Source organism: Monodelphis domestica, chromosome 3 (assembly GCF_027887165.1).
Source record: "Monodelphis domestica isolate mMonDom1 chromosome 3, mMonDom1.pri, whole genome shotgun sequence".
Taxonomy (NCBI): domain Eukaryota; kingdom Metazoa; phylum Chordata; class Mammalia; order Didelphimorphia; family Didelphidae; genus Monodelphis; species Monodelphis domestica.
In genome coordinates, this window is record NC_077229.1 from 70,676,853 (window position 1) to 70,698,604 (window position 21,752).

At 37.0% G+C, this 21,752-nt stretch overlaps 1 protein-coding gene across 5 annotated transcripts in view; it reads right to left on the minus strand.

Moving 5' to 3' along the window:
- Nucleotides 1-774: 774 nt before the first annotated feature.
- PTBP1 (polypyrimidine tract binding protein 1) overlaps nt 775-21,752 on the minus strand; it is a 29,053-nt gene continuing 8,075 nt past the window's right edge. For 2 of the 5 annotated variants that reach the window (XM_001375547.5, XM_007489418.3), the window contains 13 exons: nt 15,539-15,614; nt 14,292-14,464; nt 12,599-12,745; nt 11,740-11,910; nt 11,026-11,136; nt 10,739-10,913; nt 9,905-9,982; nt 8,596-8,744; nt 6,186-6,219; nt 5,626-5,718; nt 4,949-5,165; nt 4,140-4,217; nt 775-3,919 (listed from right to left, as the gene is read on the minus strand). In XM_001375547.5, the coding sequence (XP_001375584.2) occupies nt 3,787-3,919; nt 4,140-4,217; nt 4,949-5,165; nt 5,626-5,718; nt 6,186-6,219; nt 8,596-8,744; nt 9,905-9,982; nt 10,739-10,913; nt 11,026-11,136; nt 11,740-11,910; nt 12,599-12,745; nt 14,292-14,464; nt 15,539-15,614 (1,635 nt within the window). In that variant the 3' untranslated portion in view covers nt 775-3,786. The remainder of the gene's footprint in view (nt 3,920-4,139; nt 4,218-4,948; nt 5,166-5,625; nt 5,719-6,185; nt 6,220-8,595; nt 8,745-9,904; nt 9,983-10,738; nt 10,914-11,025; nt 11,137-11,739; nt 11,911-12,598; nt 12,746-14,291; nt 14,465-15,538; nt 15,615-21,752) is intronic. The other 3 variants (XM_056822074.1, XM_056822073.1, XM_007489417.3) reach the window with 2 other exon arrangements.

The following is a 21,752-nucleotide window of genomic DNA, read 5'->3' on the forward strand; positions in this document are numbered from 1 at the left end:
AAGTCTTAACATCTTAAAGACTCGTGGTATCCAACACAGGAAAGTCCACAAAATTATGAAAAGCTTCAACAAACATTGAATAAATGGATGCAAAGCCAATCCCTATGTGAAGATGCTCCAAGATGGTGGAGTTTTAGAGCAAGAATTAATATGAAATGGTTATTATTTCTAGCAAAGAATATTATTTACTCACTTTACTCCATATATTGCCCTTGGAAAAGACTCGCAGAATATTCAAAAATTTCTAATATGCAGCTTCAGGACAACCATAATACACACTTCTTTTTGGGTAAGAAGAGTCTATTCCAGAGATGCAAGAGATGGAGCCCGGGCCTCAAAGACAAGAGGACTCACCGAAAGTCAGAGATAGGCAGAAGTAAGTACACAACCAGGTTGGTTACTTGGAGCCATGTCCAGAATGATTTCTCCCTAACAAACACTGATACCAATGTTCTGTTATTTTAAAACACCAAGACACTCATGAAGCTAAACAGTTAGATGGACAAGGCAGTTTAAAAATCCACTCATTTTTATAACTGAATTTGAGCGTGGTACAAAAATGATGGCACTCCAACAAAATACTTAGGAGGGAGCAAAAGTACTCTATGCATTTCACACACACACACACACCCAGAACTGCAATTAGAAATTTTTTTTAAAACCCACTAAACTAAACGGGAGGCAGCTGGATTTACATTTAGGAGGAAGAACAGCAGCAAAAAAATAAAACACACAAAACAAAAACAAAACAGGCACAATAAAAAGATAGGAAAATCAGAAGCAAAGAATACGGAAGAAATTTATTGAAGCACAAAGTACAGACTGGCCAATAACTGCTTTCTACAATCCCAACAGTAAATAATAGAGCTACAGGAAGATACAAAGTTTGTTATAAAATAGTTTTAATTCAATTCTTTTCGCATTACAAACATTCTCTGAAACAGGCAATGGAATTTGTTTGTGGTTACCCTCCCCCCACTTTCACAATACTGAACCTGGAATAGCTGTTATCAAAATATACAATACATCTGTTCACCATTAAAAAAAAAAACTGGGTTTTGCTGCCCCCTCATGTCTTACAACAGGTATAAAAAAATTATAAATATGTACACCCTTTGTCACTCACATTCTTTACATGCAAAACACAGGGATCCAAGGACAGACCCACAGTTGCCTGGGTGCTGGGCTTGCCACAGAATTGCTTGCTATCTGGCAAAAAACAAAAAACCAAAAAACCACTCTTGCCTGATTGCTGGCTGAGTTATCTTAAAACAAAGCCAAAAACTTATAACAAAGGCCAACCTCCTTGTATGCATCCCAAACAGCCTGTAGTAAAGCCAAATGAGTTCTAAGAGCTTGTCCCCAGCTGTGCACTTGGGCTCACATGAAACTACTTTGGGAGGAAAAACCAGGAAAGAGGGCAGGACAGCTGAGTTTATTCTGTTTCTGGGGGCACTTCATCCCAGGTATTTGAGTTATGAGGGAAGGATAATGGGGTGGGGGGTAGTGGGGGACAACAAAAAATTGAAAAGCAGATTATTTCTGCAAAAATGACAAACTTGAGATCAGCCTGGGAGAAATCTCAGTTAAACCAGCACAGGGATTAAAGAACAATTTTTAAAGGCTGTCACAATATAACATCATTGTTCTTAGGGCAAATTTAATAACCCACTCCTCCCTATCAGCAAGATGGAAACAGGGAAGACTGCCCACATTTTATGCCAGCAACCCAAGCCAAATTCGCACTCAGACATCACATCCTTCCTCCAGCACAGTTCACACCCATAAGGTCAGGGAGGAACTAGAAAAGGTTAAGACTTCAAACCTTCAGTGCTGAGCCAGCCAAGAGTTTTGGAATATCATGACTACCAGCACTAAAAGGCAAATAAAAAAAAACAAAAAAACTTTGGTCCACAATTTGCAGGAAAAAAAAAAACAAACCCTGAAAAATGTATTAAGAGATCTTCTGTTTTGCAGATAAGCAGGTTAAAAAGGATAAACAAAGATGTAAGGCAACATCGGATCGTGTGAAAATAGAAGGCAGAATGGTATGAGGAGAAGCGAGGACCATATTCTAAAGCCACCTGAACATAGTTGGCTCAGCCCACTAGATGTACTCATCTGCTGCAAAATTTACAGATGTTTCTTCTCTAAGTTCTGGATCTGAGGGGGTGGGTTTTTTTTTTTAAAATAGAGAGAACTTTTAGCCTGGGTCCATTCAATTCACTCAATAATCCAGCTCTTCAGAAGCCACTGTTGTTTGCTGCTTTGAACATTTACATCTACTTAGCCCAATCTATGTTCCAATCCAATTAGATTCCTTTTACTGATCAACCTCATCATATCCATGACCGCAGCTTGATAAATCAAAACTAAATTCCTGCCCTACAATTTCACTTAATTACCAAAGAATAAAATAAAAGCACAGTATACAAAGGGTAATACCACAAGAGTAAATTTAGATTACACTTATACCATTTTTAATCCTCTTCTATAAAAGTTACTTAAACTATCTTTTGCATATAAATGAAAAAAAGATTAGAATATTTGGTCAACTGGAATATTGCTAGGCACAGATGACAGCAACTGCATCAAAAGTATAATACAAGGATTCAAACAAATGCTGAAGACAAAGCAACAGGACGATGGTAGGAACTACTTGGTCTCGATAAAGGTCAAACTAGAGTCATAAAATATGCCTCAGCTTAACATCTCACTAACTAGGGGCTTTACCCCACAAAAGAAATCCCAAGAATCACTAAATGTACCTACAAATTTGGAAAAATTCATGCTGATTCATCTACAAAAGGGTTCAATCAATGATGAAGTATAATAAGCTTGATCAAGTCATAGAAGGCAGGGGCTCAACTGCTGTCAACACTAGAATAAAAATGTATGACAAGGAAAACTGACTTGCTCAGACCTATTTGCTTGGTCAATTGAATGTTTCTAACCAATCCCACTGACTTCTGCTGGAAACAGAATACCGATGGAGATACATTGGAAAGATACATGATACTATGTATATTATGAGACAATTCACGGACAGTAGAGTCAATGCCCAATATTTTCTTTATCCACTTGGCCAATTTCTCATCTAATCTTGAGCAGAATGAGCTTCCTCGTCCCCCCTTCCATGCTCTAAGCTCAAAACCTATCTTTCTGCTGATACACCATGGTAGTTCCCTGCTTCCCCACTCTCCCAAAAGAAAAAAAAGAAAGAAAAAAAAAGCTTAAGGCACAGGATAGCAGAATCCAGGATTAGGAGCATAATCCTAAAACCCAGGACTAGATGGGTTAGAGGACCCATCCCATACTTTGCAAGATCCTGACTCTCAGGCGACAGAGTGATCACACAGTGGTTTGGGGTCTTTAAAGGCTTGACTGGGTAAAGAAAATTAAAAGGCATCAATGTGAAACCTGATAAATTTGTTAGGATTCTTTTTAGGGATGGGGAGAAAATTCCCAGAGCAGTTTCCAAAAAAGCGTAAACTTAACTTGTGATTTTTCATCATGTAGCTTTTGTACAGTCACCAAGATTGCTATCCCACCACCGCAAGGTTAACAATGTGAATTAGATTTAATTTTTTTAAAAACAGGTAAACTGATTTCACTTAAAAAAATAAAATCTCTGGTCTTTTAAGGTCACTTCAGCTGCTTTTAAAGTGGCTTTTTTAAATCTGGAATGATGGAAGTGATCCCAGGTGCTCAGCCTTTACAGACCAGGCTGAAACCCTAGGGTTCTCGTCAGTCAGGTTCATTCTCTGTCTTGTGCCTTCCCAAATTTTAAATGGTAGACTTTGAGAAGGACACCCGAAGGTGGTGGTTCTCTCCAAGGTCATGGTTATGAAGGTCAATAAGGGATTGAATGGCTTCTTCCACTGAGCCCATCTGGATCAGAGCCATCTTCCGGTCCTTTCTGCCAAGATAAAAAAATCCAATTACTGTTGTATTTACAGCTGTTGAGATTCTCCTCAGGAACATGTTTCCTTATGCATCTAGACCAGTGCTTGGTACAGGTAAACTTCTGTTACTCCAACTATTTCAGAGTTCTACAAAGGTTAGTCCTATTTCAATGATCATGCTCACACAATCACACTCATCTCTCTCCCCTACCATGCTTTCTTTCTTGTACTTACTGGAAGAACTTGAATCCTTTGACCATTCCTCCATTGCTTGAGAACAACATCTTAAGGTCTTCTTCAGATATAGAAGGCCTAAAAGTGAAAAGGATGCTTTTATCATATGCTATCTTTACTTCATCCCCATGCTCTATCATGTGGGGAAAATAACACTGAAGAACCAGAAAATCAATCTCCCATCCTTGACAGATAGTCAGTTTCTTACTTAACTCCCCAGAAAGCAACCCCTTAAGTACAGGAAATCTTACCTCTGTCAACAAGCCAAAAAAAAAATCTTAGAAAGCTGAGACATTAACTGACTTGTCCCGTTATATAGCCAAGCAGGAGACTGGATGTGGCTCCTTTTTCTCTCCCCTATCCACTGAGCCATCCAAGGCTGCTTTTCTCTGGCTGTACTGGGAAGAGGACAACTAAGAGACAGTTCCCTTTATTTAGGGGTGGCTGAAATGTAGTAAGTTGAGACTCTTATGGTTTGTTCATCTGGTCTGACAAAAACCCTTCATTCTAGCTCAAACTCGAGGCCCTTCCTCCTAAAAGGTGAAAATTCAAAAGCCACCTCTCATATAATAGGACTTAATAGATGACAATTAAAACATGCTACCAACAATACTAAGCTCTGAAAAAAAGCACTTCCTATTGGAAAGTGCTATTCTTAAAGTGACATCCAAGTCCAATGTTTTAACACTTGTCATGTATATAAATGTTTTATGATCTATGGCCTAAAATTCAATTCTGTAAACACCTGTCAAACACAAAGCATTGGGGTAAACACTAAAGATATTACAATCAATGTTGATATTACTTACGGTATATTAGAAAGGTGCAGGGTAGCAGATGGAGGGAAGATATTTTGAAAGTTTTTGGATCCTGGTTTCTTGAAACGATGAAGGGGTGAATTTCCATAGTCTTTAGTCAAGCCTTGGTCCTCTTGTCCTTCACGAGGAAGCTGAACTGTCTGGTGCTTGGAAAGAGTGATTCTGATTGGCTTCCCATGAAGTTTCTGTCCATTTAGATGGCTCATGGCTGAAAAAAGGTGAGAAGAGAAGAGCAGGTTGTTTAGGCAAGTACAAATTGAATTTTATCCAATACCCTTTGAAGAGAATCACTAGGCATGGTCTATAACAGAAGACACTTGCTACTCTAACTTTAAAATACTGGTAATAATTCCAGTTAAGCATAAAGCAGTTAAAATTAGGATGGCAACTTCTAGTCTAAAAAACATATGGTCAATTTCAAAACATTTGCATATTTAGATTTTTTTTTTAATTTAGTCTTTATAATAAAACTAGTATCCTGAACTTATTGAGTCCTGATTACAAGTTTCAAAAAACTTTTCAAGAAGGACCACATTAAATAACAACCAGGTCAATATTCTGCCACCTTGGCTAAGGTGACTCTTTCCTCTTCTACCCTATAAAATGGTGTATTGAAAAAAAATGGGTGTTTCCCAAGAGTATACAGACAATGAATGAAGCAGTCTTACCAAGTTGGGCCTGGTTTCCATCTGCCATCTGAACCAAGGCATTCTCTTTCTTATTGAATAAGATCTTCACTCGCTGGACATCACCATAAACGCCTTCAAAAATTCAGGAAACAAAGAGAACCCTTAGATAATAAACACACTGGGAAAAACTAAGAATTACAAGTTCTAAGAATTAGCCCAAAAAGGAAAAAAAAAAACCCAAACCAAAATCCCATTCACAATGACGTCTTATTTCAACGAACTTTACTACTTATTCTGCTAGTCGTAGAAACCTATACAAAGCAGAATTATGAAATACTGAACTTTTAAATAGTGCATTAAAATGCAAACCTAACCAGATCAACTAGCATGCTACCAATATTTCTCTTAAAAGACATGCAGAGCAGTAAACCATGCACATCTAAGGGACCACAGTAAAATATAAAAGGCAAAACTATGATAATACAAAATGAAACTGTGCATTCAAAATGGCAAACTGCAAACAACTGGACATCTGAGGCATCAAAAGTAATCTCAAATAAATGAAAACAAAGTAATAAAAAGTGTGAATAATAACATACCGAAAAGAATAAAGAGGCATTGGGGTGTAACTCTCTTTAGAGAACAGCAGAGCAAGGCAGCGGAGGGACAGGGGAGAAGGTAAGGAATCGAAGGGGAGAGCGGAGGTTGCACAAATCGTCCACCACGAGGAAGGGCAGTCCCCGCAGGAAATGGCGAAATTGGTTGATGGATGATGAAGTTTTCAAGATGGTTAATATTGAAGGGCAGGTTGGTTTCCGAAGAGCAGGGTTTTTTGGAAGGGGAATTTTTATTGTGTGTTTTGTTTGGTTTTGGTTTTGGTTTGTTTCAAGCAACAACAGGAAGCAGAAGTACCGTGCAGTCAGTTGGCAAAGAAATTCCGGATCAAGGGTAGGAAAAAAAATTGGGAAAGGGGAAGGGGAGAAAAGAAAAAAGTAGCAAAAAACACAGGTCAGTAAATACATAAGGAAATATGTAGTGTTCCATCAGTAAGATATAGAATATTCTATACAATACTCATTTACAGAAAGTTATTAGGTTTTATCTAGTGGAACACAATGATAAAGAAAAGTATCTTTACTTGATATACACAGAGGGCAAGAAACAATATTAGTGCAGAGTGACTTCTAAAGATGCCAAATTGTTTTTCATAATAAAGATTAACAAAGCACTATTTCTGCTTTGAATTTGGTTCCTTGTGCCCTTTGGTTTGGAAAGAATACACTGCTTCGAAACAGCAGTACTATAAAGATGTTGCATGCACAATCTGCACAATGCAAGCTGAGAAAAACTGGAGTCAACAATTAACAAGTAACTAGAGCTCACTCTTCCTTTAGTTCCCCTAGAGTACAATGTTGTAAATGCTCCACTGAATAAGCAAATTCCAATCCAAGACCAATAAGTCAAGTAAGTTTGAGTTATAGGGAAAAGGGGGGAGGTAGATAAAAGACAAAACAGTAGCCAGTCCCCCTTTTCTGATATTTCTTCAATTTAATTTCTCCAGTTTGGGTTCCCATAAGTTTCACCTATGTCATTAAACTCACTCCACAAAAACATTGTCTCTTACTAACTGGTTACAAAGATAAGTTTCTAAAAACATTGATTACATGAGCAATGAATGACAAGGTTCAAGTCTGTTAGTTTATAGCTTCACTACAACTATCAGTCTTTCTAGCTCAAAGATAAGCTGGATGGATAGTAAAGAACTCCTCAAAAATGTAAAAAGGCATGAAATAGTCAATGGTTCCTTTCACTAAAAAAAAATAATTATTGTTTATGACTGAAATACTCTATCAGCAGACTGGGCTTGATGTTTAATCCAATCCAGCACTGCAGCAACAATGACCAGGAACAATGAATTTGAAGCATTTAGTGAAGAGTAATTATAGCGCTCCTAATTATTCTGAAGTAGTTTCCATTCATCCCTCATATGTGCATAAGACCACCAAAATGATCATGAAAGGGATGGAAAGGGATGTGGGGGTAGGGGTTATACACTGTGCTTCAAAGAGCAATTGCCCTATCTCATGCCTTATGGAAAAATAGTATATGATAGGAGTGTCAGACAGATGAAAAGAATGGTCTGAAAAACTGATTAAATGTTAATCCCATCAAGAGTTAAATATTTTGAGTATTACTCTCTCATCCAAGCTCTTTGAGGCAATATATTACTGACATAAAAATCGATACGTTTTCATATGCAGTCTAAGTGTTACTTTCAAGTATCACCAATTTCAGGTCTCTTCCCCTAATGATTAATGGAAATTAAGTCCAGTCCAAGTTATTTGGACAGAAAGTCACCAAATATCAAGTTTGTTTAGACTGCATCTTTTGATATTATTCTCAATTTGCTTTTTAAAAATTGCCTTCAGTGAAAAACAAAAAATATTTCAACTCTGAGTAAAATTATAAAATTGAAAATTTCAAGGTGTTAGGGGAAGAATAAGAAAATTTCCAAGCAATCTTCGGAAAGGAAAATAAATGTGAGCAAATGGCCAGAGGGGGGGAAAAACATGGCAGGAGTACACAAAAGCCAAGCTGGCAAGATTTAAAGACATTAACAGAGAGTGTAGAGGGCAGAACAAGACTCTCTTCATACTCAATGTTACTTTTTTTAAAAAGTATTATAATGAAAAAGAAGTTTAACTGAGAACTGAACCATCACCAGTTGGAAAATTAAAAGAATATAGGCCAGGTTCCCTTGGATTCATGAAAATGGATGCTATCTATCCGGTGGGGGGGGGGGGGGGGGGGGGGGGTTGCTATACCCGAAATCTAAATAAAAATGCTGTTCAGACGGGCAAGACCGACCCTACTCACTTTTCTAGTTTGGCTGCATCCTTAGTAAAAGGCAATGAGATTTAAGATAAAGTGAAACATTCTCTGAAGGTTTCCAGAAAGTGAGAGTTAAGAGTTGACTGGAATAAAAGGGGATAATAAAGCTCTACTAACCTCTGGGTTCAAGTTGCTAACCAGCAAGACAGAATTCCCTGCCCCTGTGAGACCAGGAATGGCAATCCGCCCGGCTGCAGCCGCAGCAGCTGCTGCTGATGGAATAGCCAGAGGAGCAAGGGCTCCATGAACATTTGGAACGGAGAGTCCTGGAAATTAAAGAGAAGAAACCAATATAAAACCAGTACATAAGTCTACTGTTCCCGGGCTGCAGCTGAAGGAAGAAATTTAAGTCTTCCCAGTGCCATGCAAATGATAATGGTTAAGAGCCATTTTCCTACAAAAAACTAATACTGTGTTAAGTAATTTTCATTACTTTAAAACATTTTCAGTGATGCTTACTGTTAAATTTTAGACACATCCTTGCCAAGTTTCAAATTCTTACATTTCTACATGCGGTCAAACATAGCACAAAGCTTTGGGTCCATGAGTGCAAAACAGAAGGAAAAAAAAACAACCAAGCAGCGTGTCTGTAAACCATACTGACCAACTGCATGCTGAGTCCGCCATTCTTCCATGCATATAATCAAATACATTAACACAGATTATGCATCAGGCCCTCTGGAGGCCAAATGAGTTAGTCTTGGTTTTCCACTGTCATGTAGTTAAGTTAAACAATCTTCCACTCTTATGGGCAACAGCATGGATAAACGACCCAAAGGGCACCAGAATGATTTCCAAAGACGAATGGGAGAAAGCATAAGGAACTGCCACACGGAAACAGACTACTTGAATGAAAACGTCCTTAGGTGTGCCCATTGTCATCATGCTTCTTAATCTCATGTATGCTGTTTGCTTACCAGGCCATTTATTCAATTTACTATGAATAAACTTCAACCATTCAGTTCAGGCCATCTCCCCTGGCAGCTTGAAAGGGAACCAGAACCACAGAAACTATCAAGTTAACTGGCGATGAGCAGGAGGGGCTCTCGCCAACATGAGACTACAATCATTAATATCTTCACAACTCACTGTCATAATTAAAATGATACAAGTTAACCTCCAAATATTCTACCTCCTCAATTATCAACCTGGTGCTAAGCAAGTTCTCCCAGGAAGTTGGCTTTCCCTCAGTTACCTGTGCACTCAGGACTGTTTAATTAGGAATAGTTCTAAGTTGGTTTGTTTGTTTGTTTTTTTAAATTGTCATGGGCATGGTCTTGTTGTTTTAGTGTTTTGGGGGTGGTGGTGATGATGGTGTGAAAGGGGGGAGGAGAGTTCTTTTGTGTATTTTTTTTTATTTTGCTTTTACAGTGAAATGGGCATGCATAATCAAACTACGGGTGAGGATCACAAAATTCATGAATACCTGCAGCTTGAGGAATTGCAAAGGTGGGAGGGAAACCAGCTCCTGCGTATGGAGAGGCAGAGATTATACCAGGTGCACCTAGAAATAAACGAAATACTAATCATCGCACCCACAAACCTCCAGGAGAAAATGTCAGAATGAATCCCAACAACAAGAGATTGTATTGAATATACACCATGCTTTGCTTTAAAGGGAGAGGCTGAAATTTTTAAAGCACATTTAATGTTCTCCATACGCTTTCCCCCCGTGTATTATGTTTAAAAACCAGTGAGTCAAAATAAAATTTCTCTAGGCTCCTTAGTACAAGAGGGCACTAGACACAGCTAATTAGAAGGGGGCTATTAATGTATCCTCAAATGAAAAGGCATTTAAAATCTCTAGTCATATTTAAAAGATATGCAGACTTTAGGCCCCTGTTTTATTTGTTGCTTTGTGTAAAAAGTTAGGCATTCTTTTTCCCCCCAATTACTACTATTGAATTCCTAGGCAAATGTCAAAAAAGTTGGGATTTCATTAAGCGCATAAGCTGTTCTCTCCTGGACTCAAGGGCTCTTTAGGTGTTCATCTTCGGAAAACCCTAATTTTGATGTCCAAACTGAAATGTGACAGTGGAAGCGTGTTGGTTTTCTGCTTTTAAGTGCTTCACAGGGCTTATTGGTGTAGATATTAAACATTCCTTTCAGCTGTGCAGCAGGGAACTTTTAGCCAGTGACAGAAATGAGCAAGTTGTCTCTTACTAATACTTAGCACAGAAAAACATTATCAGCAGATGAGAATCAGAATGTGGCCACCATGTTAGTTCAAGAAGCTGCTAAGATGGGGAAAAATCCTTACCAAAGGCTGCTGCCATAGTCTGATCAAGGGAAGGCTGGCTGTCACCAGAGGGCAGATCTGGGCGAGTATAGTCTCTGCTTTTATCATTGTTGTATTTCACATTGAGGCTGGTGAGTTTAGAAAAGTCAATGCGCAGTGTACAACAGGCATTGTAGATATTCTGCCCATCAAGAGACTAGAGAAAGAAGAAATCAGAGAAAGCAATAAGCAGACCAGACCCTTTCACAAGGTCAAACTATTTCAAAAGAAATGGGGAAAAGCCACTAAGTAACAGTGGGTACACTCACCAACTTAGCATGCTGGGCACTCACAGGGTCAGAATATTGTAACAGAGCCTGGAACTGGTTGTTCTTGGTGAAGGTTATTATTTTCAGTACTGTGCCAAACTTGGAGAAAATCTATAAAGTGAACAGTGAACAGTTCTAAAGCTGACTTAACATTTGCTAGAATACCTAGACATGACTAATTATGTCTTGCATTCAAATTTGAATAAAACCCTCACCTCTTTAAAAGAAACAATTCAATAGCAGAATGAATGTTCTAGAATAGTAATAAATGTCCTATGGTAAAACTATAGTCAAACTTTCACTGTACCTACACCACACAGTAGCCCTTAAGTTTAACATAATGTTTGACTTTTAAATTATCATCTACTGAAGAATCTATTAAAATGAGTAAAAAAAGTATAACATTATAGTTAGTTCTTTTTGTAGCCTATCTTAGTTTGGTCATTTAAGACCATTCTTAAGAGAAGAGCTCCACCATAAGTTGTACCAGACAACCAAATGGGTTCAAGCTACCAAAAAAAGGTCAAGAAAAATCTTCACTTTATAAAGGATTATGAAGCCAGATTGGCACCAGTCTTTATGCTAGGAGCCTTAAACAGATAAAATATACCTAAAGCCAGATCCTATGGGCAACCTTTGAATTCTAAATAGAGAACAAGCAAAATCTATGGCCCTTTATTCTCCAATACACTGCTACCCATCACCCAATCTCACCTGGTGCAGTACATCCAAAGTGACTGGGTAAAAGAGATTTTCTACGATGATCCTCAAAACTGGACTCTGGCCAGCCACTGCCATTCCTGCATCAGCTGCTGCAGCAGAGGCAGAAAGGGCTAGATTTCCTGATTGAACGGAGTTTACAGCTTGAAGTGCTGCCTGGGCACGCTGTGGAAGACATTCCCATCTGGTTAGTACTTTCCTTGTACCATGTCCAAAATCTACAGGGTATTCATACTATTGCATCATGTGCAGCCAATTCTTCATTTGCACGCTGCTACTACAACCACAACCATAAGCTGAACAATAAAGCTCCTACTTCTTATCTGACAGGCAGTCAGCAAGGACAAAAGACATTTAAAACAAGTACTTTCAAAACCTACAATATGTCTTCAATCATAAGATTGAAAAACTTTCCCATAATCACTTTATTTTCAATGTTATTCCTCTGTTCCACAATCCAAGAAAAGCTCTTCTAACATATTCCTTAAACCACAACTACACACCCTTTTCTAAACTCTTCTGCCTGGCTTTCAAGGTTTTCCATGACCCTGATCCTGTCTTACTTGTTTAGTGTAAACATTGCTTTCCTGGAGTTCTCCATACCTCTGTTCTTTCTATTGTCCTGCTCCTAGTTCATAGTTGATGAGGGCATGAATCTACCTTTGATCATTCATACTGTCAATCATCAGCTAAGCGTTACCTAGCCAATCCTACAAAACCCAACTCAAATTTAAGAAGCCAAAGTTCAAAATATTATTTCACAATTCCTTGATGTGCTATGTCTTTTAGTCTTGCCTTTTGGGGAGGGGAAAAAAATCAATTGATTTAGACTAACAATAATAAGAATACTCACTGCTTGGTTTGGAGAGTTGTCTGTTTTGAGTTCCTTGTGGTTTGAGAACTGAATGTAGATAGGCTGGCTTCGGAGGACAGGAGTCACTGTGGTATAGTAACTTACCATAGTGTTTGATGCCTCTTCTGTGTTCATTTCAAGGAAAGCCTAAAAGCAAGGATGCTTTAATTAGTTGATAATACCCAAGGCAATATCAAGGAATCATCCTTGATGAGTGGGGATAATATGGCATAAACTAATGAATCAAGTACACTGGGAGAGGTATAAAAGATGAGGAAATGATCTTTTTTATAGATGACTTATCAATTGTGCCCACAGGTTACAAGGTAATTAAAAAGCATTGATAGCCTACAAGATCTCCAAGCCAAGAGACTATGATCATTAACTATTGGAGAAAAAACTGGTCATAAATGACATTTGCTTTCACAAACTACTTAGTAAATCCCACTGTAATAAAATCTGTGACTTTCTTGGCCTAGGCACTCATTCCACTTATATACAAGCAACCTGACTGTCACAAGTAATGAAAGTCAAAGAGACCTAGAACTAAAATAAAATAAATAAAAAAACAAAAAACACACCTGTCCCAGGCTGGAAAAGGGCCACCACTGCCTTATCTTCCTAAGTATAGTCAAGATTTTCATACCAGGGTGGAACATAACAGTAGACTGAAGAAAACCTAACCATTTGCTAAACTTTAAAATAAATAGGATGAGAGTGGTTCATAGTGTGAAAAGCATAAAAAATGCTCTTTTGGGGGAGCAGCTGGGTGGCTCAGTGGATTGAGAGCAGGCCTAGAGATGGGAGGTCCTAGGTTCAAATCTGACCTCAGATATTTCCTAGCTATGTGACCCTGGGCAAGTCACATAACCCCCATTGTCCATCCCTTACCACCCTTCTGCCTTGGAATGAAGTTTTTTATAAGGATTTTTTAAAATGCTCTTCTAAGATTCACTATCAAAAACTCTTCAGGACTCAGTAAAACTGGTCTTCATGCCCCTTTCAAATCAAGAGGGTTGGAAAGTAGCAATTTTCCTGAGATTGCTATCCCAATTCCACTATTAACACCAAGAAATACACTTAGAAAGAAAAAATTGTGCACTATCTGAACACCAAAGAAAGATTTAAGCTAAATAATATTGATTTTGGAGTCAGGACTTAAGTTACAATCTTCTACTTACTACCTGACCTTGTTTTCTTGTTATACTTCCTTATCTAGATCTGATTCTAGATAATCCATTAAATGTTGGAGTAGAGAGTTTAGAAGATCACTAAGATTCCTCTATAGCTCTACATTTACTGTCCTACAAAGAAATAAATTAACAATTTGCATTTGTTGTTTAAACACTTAAAATGTATGTGTTCACATTATCTCATTTGATCCTAACTTTAAATCTGAAGTAGGTAGTTATCACTCCCACATCTCAGATAAAGAAACTGATGCCAGAAAATTTTTACACATTTATAGAAGAGCATAGATTAAGAGTCAGCAGCTGAACAAGGAAAAAGATCTCTGCCTCAAGAACAGTCTACCCAAAGAGATTATACCAGGGTATCAAAATGAGTTGACTGCAAAGCAAGTATACAGCTTTCGCAGATTTTTAAAAAACTTATTTGGACAATTTTTATGACAATCAGCATAATCATATATTCCAAATACACTCTTAATACTCTTTAATGGAAACATCAATACCTGGTTTTTGCCTTTCAGCATTAGAAGATTGGTGACCTTGCCAAATGGTAATCCCAGGGAAATAACTTCAGCTTCTGTGACGTCACCTGGGAGTTTTCTCACATGGATTACTCGGGAAGGGACTCCTGGGCTTCTGTTATCTCCTTTGAATTTCTTGCTGTCATTTCCATTAGCTGAAAAGAAATGTTTTTATGGCCCTGAATATTAAGTGAACTGTAAGACCAATTCTCAGTTCATAAGATAAGGAGCTGTTTTCCTGTTATCAACCCATTCTAGACCAGGTCAAATACCCAGGGCTCCTAGTACAATGTTAATTTAAAACTATAGAACTTCATTGTTACACTTTCCCTCATGTAAACTTCAGAATACCATCCAACCTCTTCATACCTGCAACACTCATACAAGCAGTTCCTATCATTGATCGTCTTTTCTTTTTACTGACTAGTTTAAATTCTGAAGCAGGTGTTCCCCACCCCAGTCCTCCAACCTGCTCTGCAGGTATCCAAGAAAACACCCTATTTAGATGAAAAAAACCTTTCCAAAGCACATAGATTTAATAAAAATCAATGCTAATTTTCCTCTACCTCCATTAAAAACTGAAAAAAATTCAGACTACAAAAATGTCAAACTTAATTCCAAACTGTCTTAGATATTTAGAACAAACCCCAAAAGATGGTAGAATATAAAATTTACTCTTTACTGGTGTGTAAATTTTTCTGAAGTACAAGAATCTGGACATTAAATTACCACCTCTCTTAAGTTTCATGCCACAAAGTTCAAAGGTCAAACTACACAAAGGAACAGCACATTTCAATTGACAATTGCTAAATCAGCTCACACAAAAGACCAGCTGAATTGACTATATAGGTTATATCTGCTTTAATGAAGTAACTCCAAACCACAAGTTTCAAGAAAGGAAAGTATGACTTATTAGGGTTTTATATAAAACATTAATTCCCATGTTAATGATTATGTGCTTCTAGAGAGTAATTCCTTTAAGCTTTTCTAAATTCCTTCTATAGACTATGGGGCTCAGCAAATCGTTATTTACATGCTCCAAATTCAGTTTCCAAAGTAAAGAGTTTGAGCTAAGAACAAAGTCTTATGAAGAAAGCTCTATTTACTGAAAGAAATTCCCAACAAACCAATTAGAATGTTGAATAAGAAAGAGCGAATAGACTACTGAAGTTGTCTCCATATTCAATATCTGGCTATAGATTTCCAAATATTTTGGCTAGCAATTTTACCTGCAGAAGCAGAGTTGCTGCTCATGATAAAGGGTCCGTTAGTAACACAAGTAGAGAAAAGCTCGTCAGATCCCCGCTGGAAGAAAAAAGGAAAAGGGTGAGTAGTTGTATTTACTAAATTGTAATTCAAGTACTTTGAGAACAGAACAATTCCTAAAATCAGAGAGATGTAAAGAGTAAGAGATACTAGACATAGTACTTATTGTAGTGCTAGCTTAAACCTACAAGTAGCCTTTAATGGATTCCAAAAGCTGGGTTCAGTATCTATCTGAAGTGTCAACTAGCCACAAGGATTAGCAGGGATATGGGTTCCCTGAGAGGAAAGATTAGCCAGAAAGACTAACAGACCCAAAAGGCAATCATTGAGAACTTTTCAAACTAAACTCCCAAGAATAAAAGGTAGATTATCTCTTTGAGAGGTTAAAGTAAGCAAGACAATACAATAAAAGTGGGTGACATTTGAGTTCCCGCTGTCTATGATTTTGCAAGATGATATGGCTGGCTACCACTGGGAGGTCAATAGGTCTTCCTGAGATGTGGCCAAAGAAATGACAGGAGGGCAATAAAATTGACTTCAAGTATTCAGGTTCTTCCTTGTCAGTTTCTGAAGTTCACTACTTAAGGTCCACACAACAAGTCTGTCCTAAACCCCTAACTCCCATCACTGGAAATTTCTCCAAAATCCTGTTTTCTAGTACATAAAGTAGCTACAATGAGGCTTCAAAACACAGTGTAACATACCTGTCCATTTATAAGCAAAGCTCTGCTAAAAATTGAATAGATTTTTAATAGTCTTGAATTATCACATAAAAACTAGTAGACTGCAGTAGTAATCCAATGGGTGACAAAGAACTCCTTGTGAATAGGAAGCAGGCTACCTCCATTTCCATAGCCTGCAATACAGCCAACAGGAAGATGCCCTATTTTCCAACAGCTCCAATGAAACCCTACCCTTTGCTTTGTCACACTTTCAGAGATTACTCGAAACACTATCTCTTTTATCAAGTACTATCCAGTGACAAGTGGGGTAACTGTATCACTTCAAAATACAAGTGCTATTTATTCAGTCACTCCAGTGTCTAGGATACAAACTAGGTCAAAAAAAGCTTATAATTGTCTACAGAGAAACCAGCTTTGATTTCCCTGCCACCAATCACTGAAGAGTCTACCCCACCCTCTTCCAACAATCCAAGTGTTAAAAAGAAAAATATTTCTTTTTCATTGGTTCATTGTAACCAAAACAGACTGTAAAGCTGAGGCAGAAACTCAGTAAAAGCCAAGAAATCCTCTAATCTCAATTTGAGAGAAAAATTAGAATTATCATTTTATTATCATATTGGAACTAAATCACCTACTTACTTTGAAGGCTACTCAAAGACTAGGGGTTAAGCTAAAAAAGGACAAATTAAAAGTTTAAGTTCTATAAACCCATCTGTAAAACTTTTAAACTGTTATAGAACAAGGCACACATTTGCAGTTACTTTTTTCACATCTGCACTATAAGTAATTTTTTCAAAGACTCCAAATCTATTCCAAGCATTATCTTGGTGGATACATGAAATATCACTTAGCAATTACTAACTATAGAGGCCACCCTATGTTGACAAAAGACCAAATGGCATAAAAAAAGTGGAATGTGGCCAGTTAATGTAGTCAAGACAAATTAAATTACTTAAATTACCTTAACAGAGCTTCTAAAGTTAATTTTTTACTGTCACAGTTTAAAAGTTGTTCATAATTTTATGAAAAAGCAGATGAGGTAACATTTACAAAAACAGTTCCCATTTTGCACTGAAAATCCAACCATCCACCCATCTTAATGCTCTAGTCAAACCAAAAGTTGTTTTCTCAAGGTCAACAATTCTAAATTCAAGGTCCTTCGTGTATGCTTTTTTTCCTCAGCCAACAGATTTGAACATGCATGAGCAGAGTCCATGCATGGAGCCACTTCACATCTCCCTTAAATATCACTCCCCACCCAATTTTACTGTTAATTATCCACTACTAGATAGCAAAACCTAAAACCCTACTTTTTATCAAAGCCCTAATTATCAAATTCATAGAAACCTTTACTTACAAGTAAAACTTGTAAAAAGATAAAAAGAGTGGCACTGGTTGAAAATATTTTTTTAACTTTAGCTTAGAAAGTTGTGGCAGCAAAACTTCACCACAAAATGAGACCCCTTCTCTCCAGTAAAACTGAAGAATTGCTTATCACTTGAGAAACTTCTGACAACCCAGGAAGGAATAGGGTTATCAAAATCTGTTACTCTTTACTATGGAATGCAATATTAAGATTCTTTAATTTCAAAAAAATGTATGTTTCAATATTTTGCTAATTAATTCTAGTTATCAAAGTATAAAAAGCCTCACCTTGGAAACTATGCAAACATCTTATGAAACAAACCAGTTACAAGAATATAAGATATGATGTGGTCTTGAACTGCCAAGAAAATTCTAGAACCTATCAAATAATGCAGTTCTTCCTGCTCTGTGTATACTAACTATACAACTTTATCCCAGGAACACTGAAAAATCAGGTACCATTTTAACCTCTTCAAGATTAATGATTTAACTGGTGCTTAAACTCTCACCCCTCACTGTGCAGCTCTTCCTTAGGCACAATAGGAATTTAAACTTCCCTTAAAAAGCAGGAGTTTCAGGGCAGCTGGGTAGCTCAGTGGATCAAGAGCCAGGCCTAGAGACAAGAGGTCCTAGGTTCAAATCTGAACTCAGATACTTCCTACCTGTGTGACCTCGGGCAAGTCACTTGATTCCCATTGCCTAGCCCTTACCGCTCTTCTGCTTTAGAAACAATACATAGCAAGAATTCTAAGATAGAAGGGTTTAAAAAAGTCAACAGCTTCTCTAACACCCCCCCCCATTAAATAAAGATAATACAGTAAAGTTAAACAGACCTCTAACAAGATAAACATTGGTAAATAAAACTAAACTATATTAGTTGAGCTCCAAGCATTCTTCCCATTTCCAAAAAAAACAGTATCAAATTTCAATAGCCAGTTGTGGCTAAGATGATTCTGGAAGCCAAGGTGAAGGTGCTCAAAATGTACCCTGAAAGAGAAAGGCATGCTAGGAAGCCCAGGATTTGTTTGGGCCAATTGTAATTTTCTACAAACAAAACAGAGTTCCTTGCTAAGACCTAGCTAGGCAAATCACTTAACCCCAATTGCCTACCTCTTATCATTCTTCTGCCTTGGAACCAATACTTAGAACACTTACAGATTAGAAAGTATGGACAAGGGGGGAGATCATAGGAGTTGGGAACTAGATGTCTAAATTTCCAGCTCAAAAATTTTATAAAGTAGGAGTCCTCTATCCATAAAGCTTTTGATTTATAAATCCTGTTTAAGCAGACTTTAGCTAATTGTACATGTTTTTAAAAAAGGCAGCCTAGAATTTTCCAAGCCATTTCTAGTCCCTTGCTGTGGTTTCAACAACTCCCTTTTCTCCCCAAAACAGGTTACTGCTTGTAAATTAAGCAATTATCAAGTATCTGGAAAAGGGGGAGAGATGTATTAAACATATGGCATACATGTGTGATCATGCCAGCAACAGAAAGCTTAAAAAAGTTTTCAGCCTTTGAACTACAGCAATGAGGGGAGGAGAGGTTGGAATTTCCTCACAGCATTCTTGGCCAAGTGCCTTAAACCGTAATTGCTGTTCCCATGGCAAAGATCCTGGCTCAGTCACAAAACATTTCTATGCAACTAGGCTACGATTACACTCAGATGAAGACCCTTGGTTGTTTTGGTGTTTAAGTGCCATTTTCTGAAGTTCTAACCAAATTTAGTGAATGGTATAATACATTTAATTGCATGTGATGACTATCACTTACTTAAGAGTCCCTTAATTTAACACTTTCATCCCAATGTAACAAAATCCAAATACACAAGTTGTGGATAGATGCCTTGAGGCAAAGCTAAGCTGCTTTCTATCCTTCAATTATAAAAAAAGATAACAATAAATAATACCCTAAGAACCAATTTTCAAAGCATTTCTATACCAAAATATAGGATAATATTCTGTCAAGTCACTAGTACAACAAGTCTGTCTGACTGGTTTGATGAGAAGTCCTTTCTCCTGGTCTCCCTAGAGGGTGTTGGACTGGGGGGAGGGGGTACCCTATTGGTGCCAAGTCAGTCTAAGATACCCAATTAGTTTAGGCCACCACAGTCCAGAATTTCAAAACTTGGGTTATTCACCTTTCAGCCTCCCTGGAAGGAATTATAAAATAAGCTAAAGTATTTTTGGAAAATTAGAAGTTATTAGAAAATTAGAAAAAAGCATGCTTCAAAAATACTATTTATTAAATAAAACCTCAATTCCTTCCAAAGAACAAGGAGAATCAAGTAAGGGATTTAAAGTCAAGTGATTTAGTTAAAACCTTCCCTACCAGACTAGAACCTCCAAGAGGGCACAATGCCTACTCAGTTCTTATTTTCATAGCTTGTCATCTGCATTAGGAATCAATGGATTAAATAAATTTAAAAGCTTTGGAATCAATGGATTAAATAAATTTAAAAGCTTTGAATCTCCCAACTTAACTGCAGTACATAGATAGTACTTGTCTAACTTATTTTCATAGCTTGTCATCTGCATTAGGAATCAATGGATTAAATAAATTTAAAAGCTTTAGAATCAATGGATTAAATAAATTTAAAAGCTTTGAATCTCCCAACTTAACTGCAGTACATAGATAGTACTTTGTCTGACAAGAATGGGAAGGAAGCTTAGAAGGAGTATCTGCAGAAATCCCTTTTTCAATGATTTTTCCTTTATACTCATCCTATTTATCTTGCTTACTGCAATTTTTAACTCAATACTCTGGGAATCAAGCAAAAACAAATATAATAGTTTTCCCACATGATAATCTTCCAAGACAAATACTTCAAAGTTTCTTCCATTTGGTGTCTCTATTGATCCTGTCACTCTCCAAGTTGAAGATGTTATTTATAAAAAGTGGAGATTTTAATCTGTATCAATTATTACAATCTAAAAAACCAATTGAGTTTTTTGAACCTGACATGTCACACTGTTAACATATAATCTTAAACTCCACTAAAGAATGTTCATGTACTTTGACTAATCTTGATTACATTGGTTCTGTCTGCACAAAAACCTTTTAAAGTTAATATAATCAAAACTAATTTTATATCTAAGAATGCTCTCATCTCATTTGTTCATAAATTATTCCCTTTCTCCATAGAACTACCAGGTAGACTATTCTATGTTCGCCTAATTGATGGTATCACTCATTTGTAGCCAAATCATACCATTTTCTTGACATAGGATGAGATGTTGGGTCTATACCAGAGTTGCTGCCATATTATTTTCCCAGCAGTTTTTTTAAGAGTTCTTATCCCGAAAGCTGGGATCTTTGGGTTTATCCAACACTAGGTTTCCCCCTGCATAGTGTCTCTTAAATCTATTCCACTGATCCACCTTTCTATTTCTTAGCTAGTACAAATCATTTTGACGATTACTGTGCTTTATAGTAGAGTTTGAGAACTGGTACTGGTAGGCCATCTTCCTTATTTTCCCATTAATTCCCTTGATATTCTTAACCTTTTATTCTAACAGATGAATTGTTATAAAAAATAACATTAGGTATTTTAACTGGCATGGCATTGAATAAATTAACTTGTGTATAAATCACTTTATTAGCTCAGCCTATCCATGAGCAATTAAAAGCAATTAACATTTTTTCAGTTATTTAGATCTCCTTTATTTTTATTTGTGTAAAATGTTTTGTAATCCTGTTAACATAAATTGCCTTTGCAAGCAGATTTTCAGGTAGTTTACATTTCTAGTGTTATTTTAAATGGAATCTCTTTTGTGAAGGCAAAGAATTTGAAATTATGACGATGTCTATCAATTGGGAATTCGTTGAATAATTGTGATGGAATATTGACGTTATAAGAAACTAACAGAATGCTTTCAGAAAGTTTGAAAGATCTACATGAACTGATGCAGAGTAAAATAAACAGAACTGGAAGAACATACACATTAACTGGGAAAGACTTAAGCTACTCTCAGCAATACAATAATTTGGGGAAATTCTGAAGGACTTATGACAAAGAATGCTATCTATACACTTCCAGAGAAAGAACTGTTGGGAGTCAGAAGCAAATTAAAGCTTACTATTCTTTCACATTAGTTTATTTATGCTTTTATTTTGGAGTTGTTTTTTGAG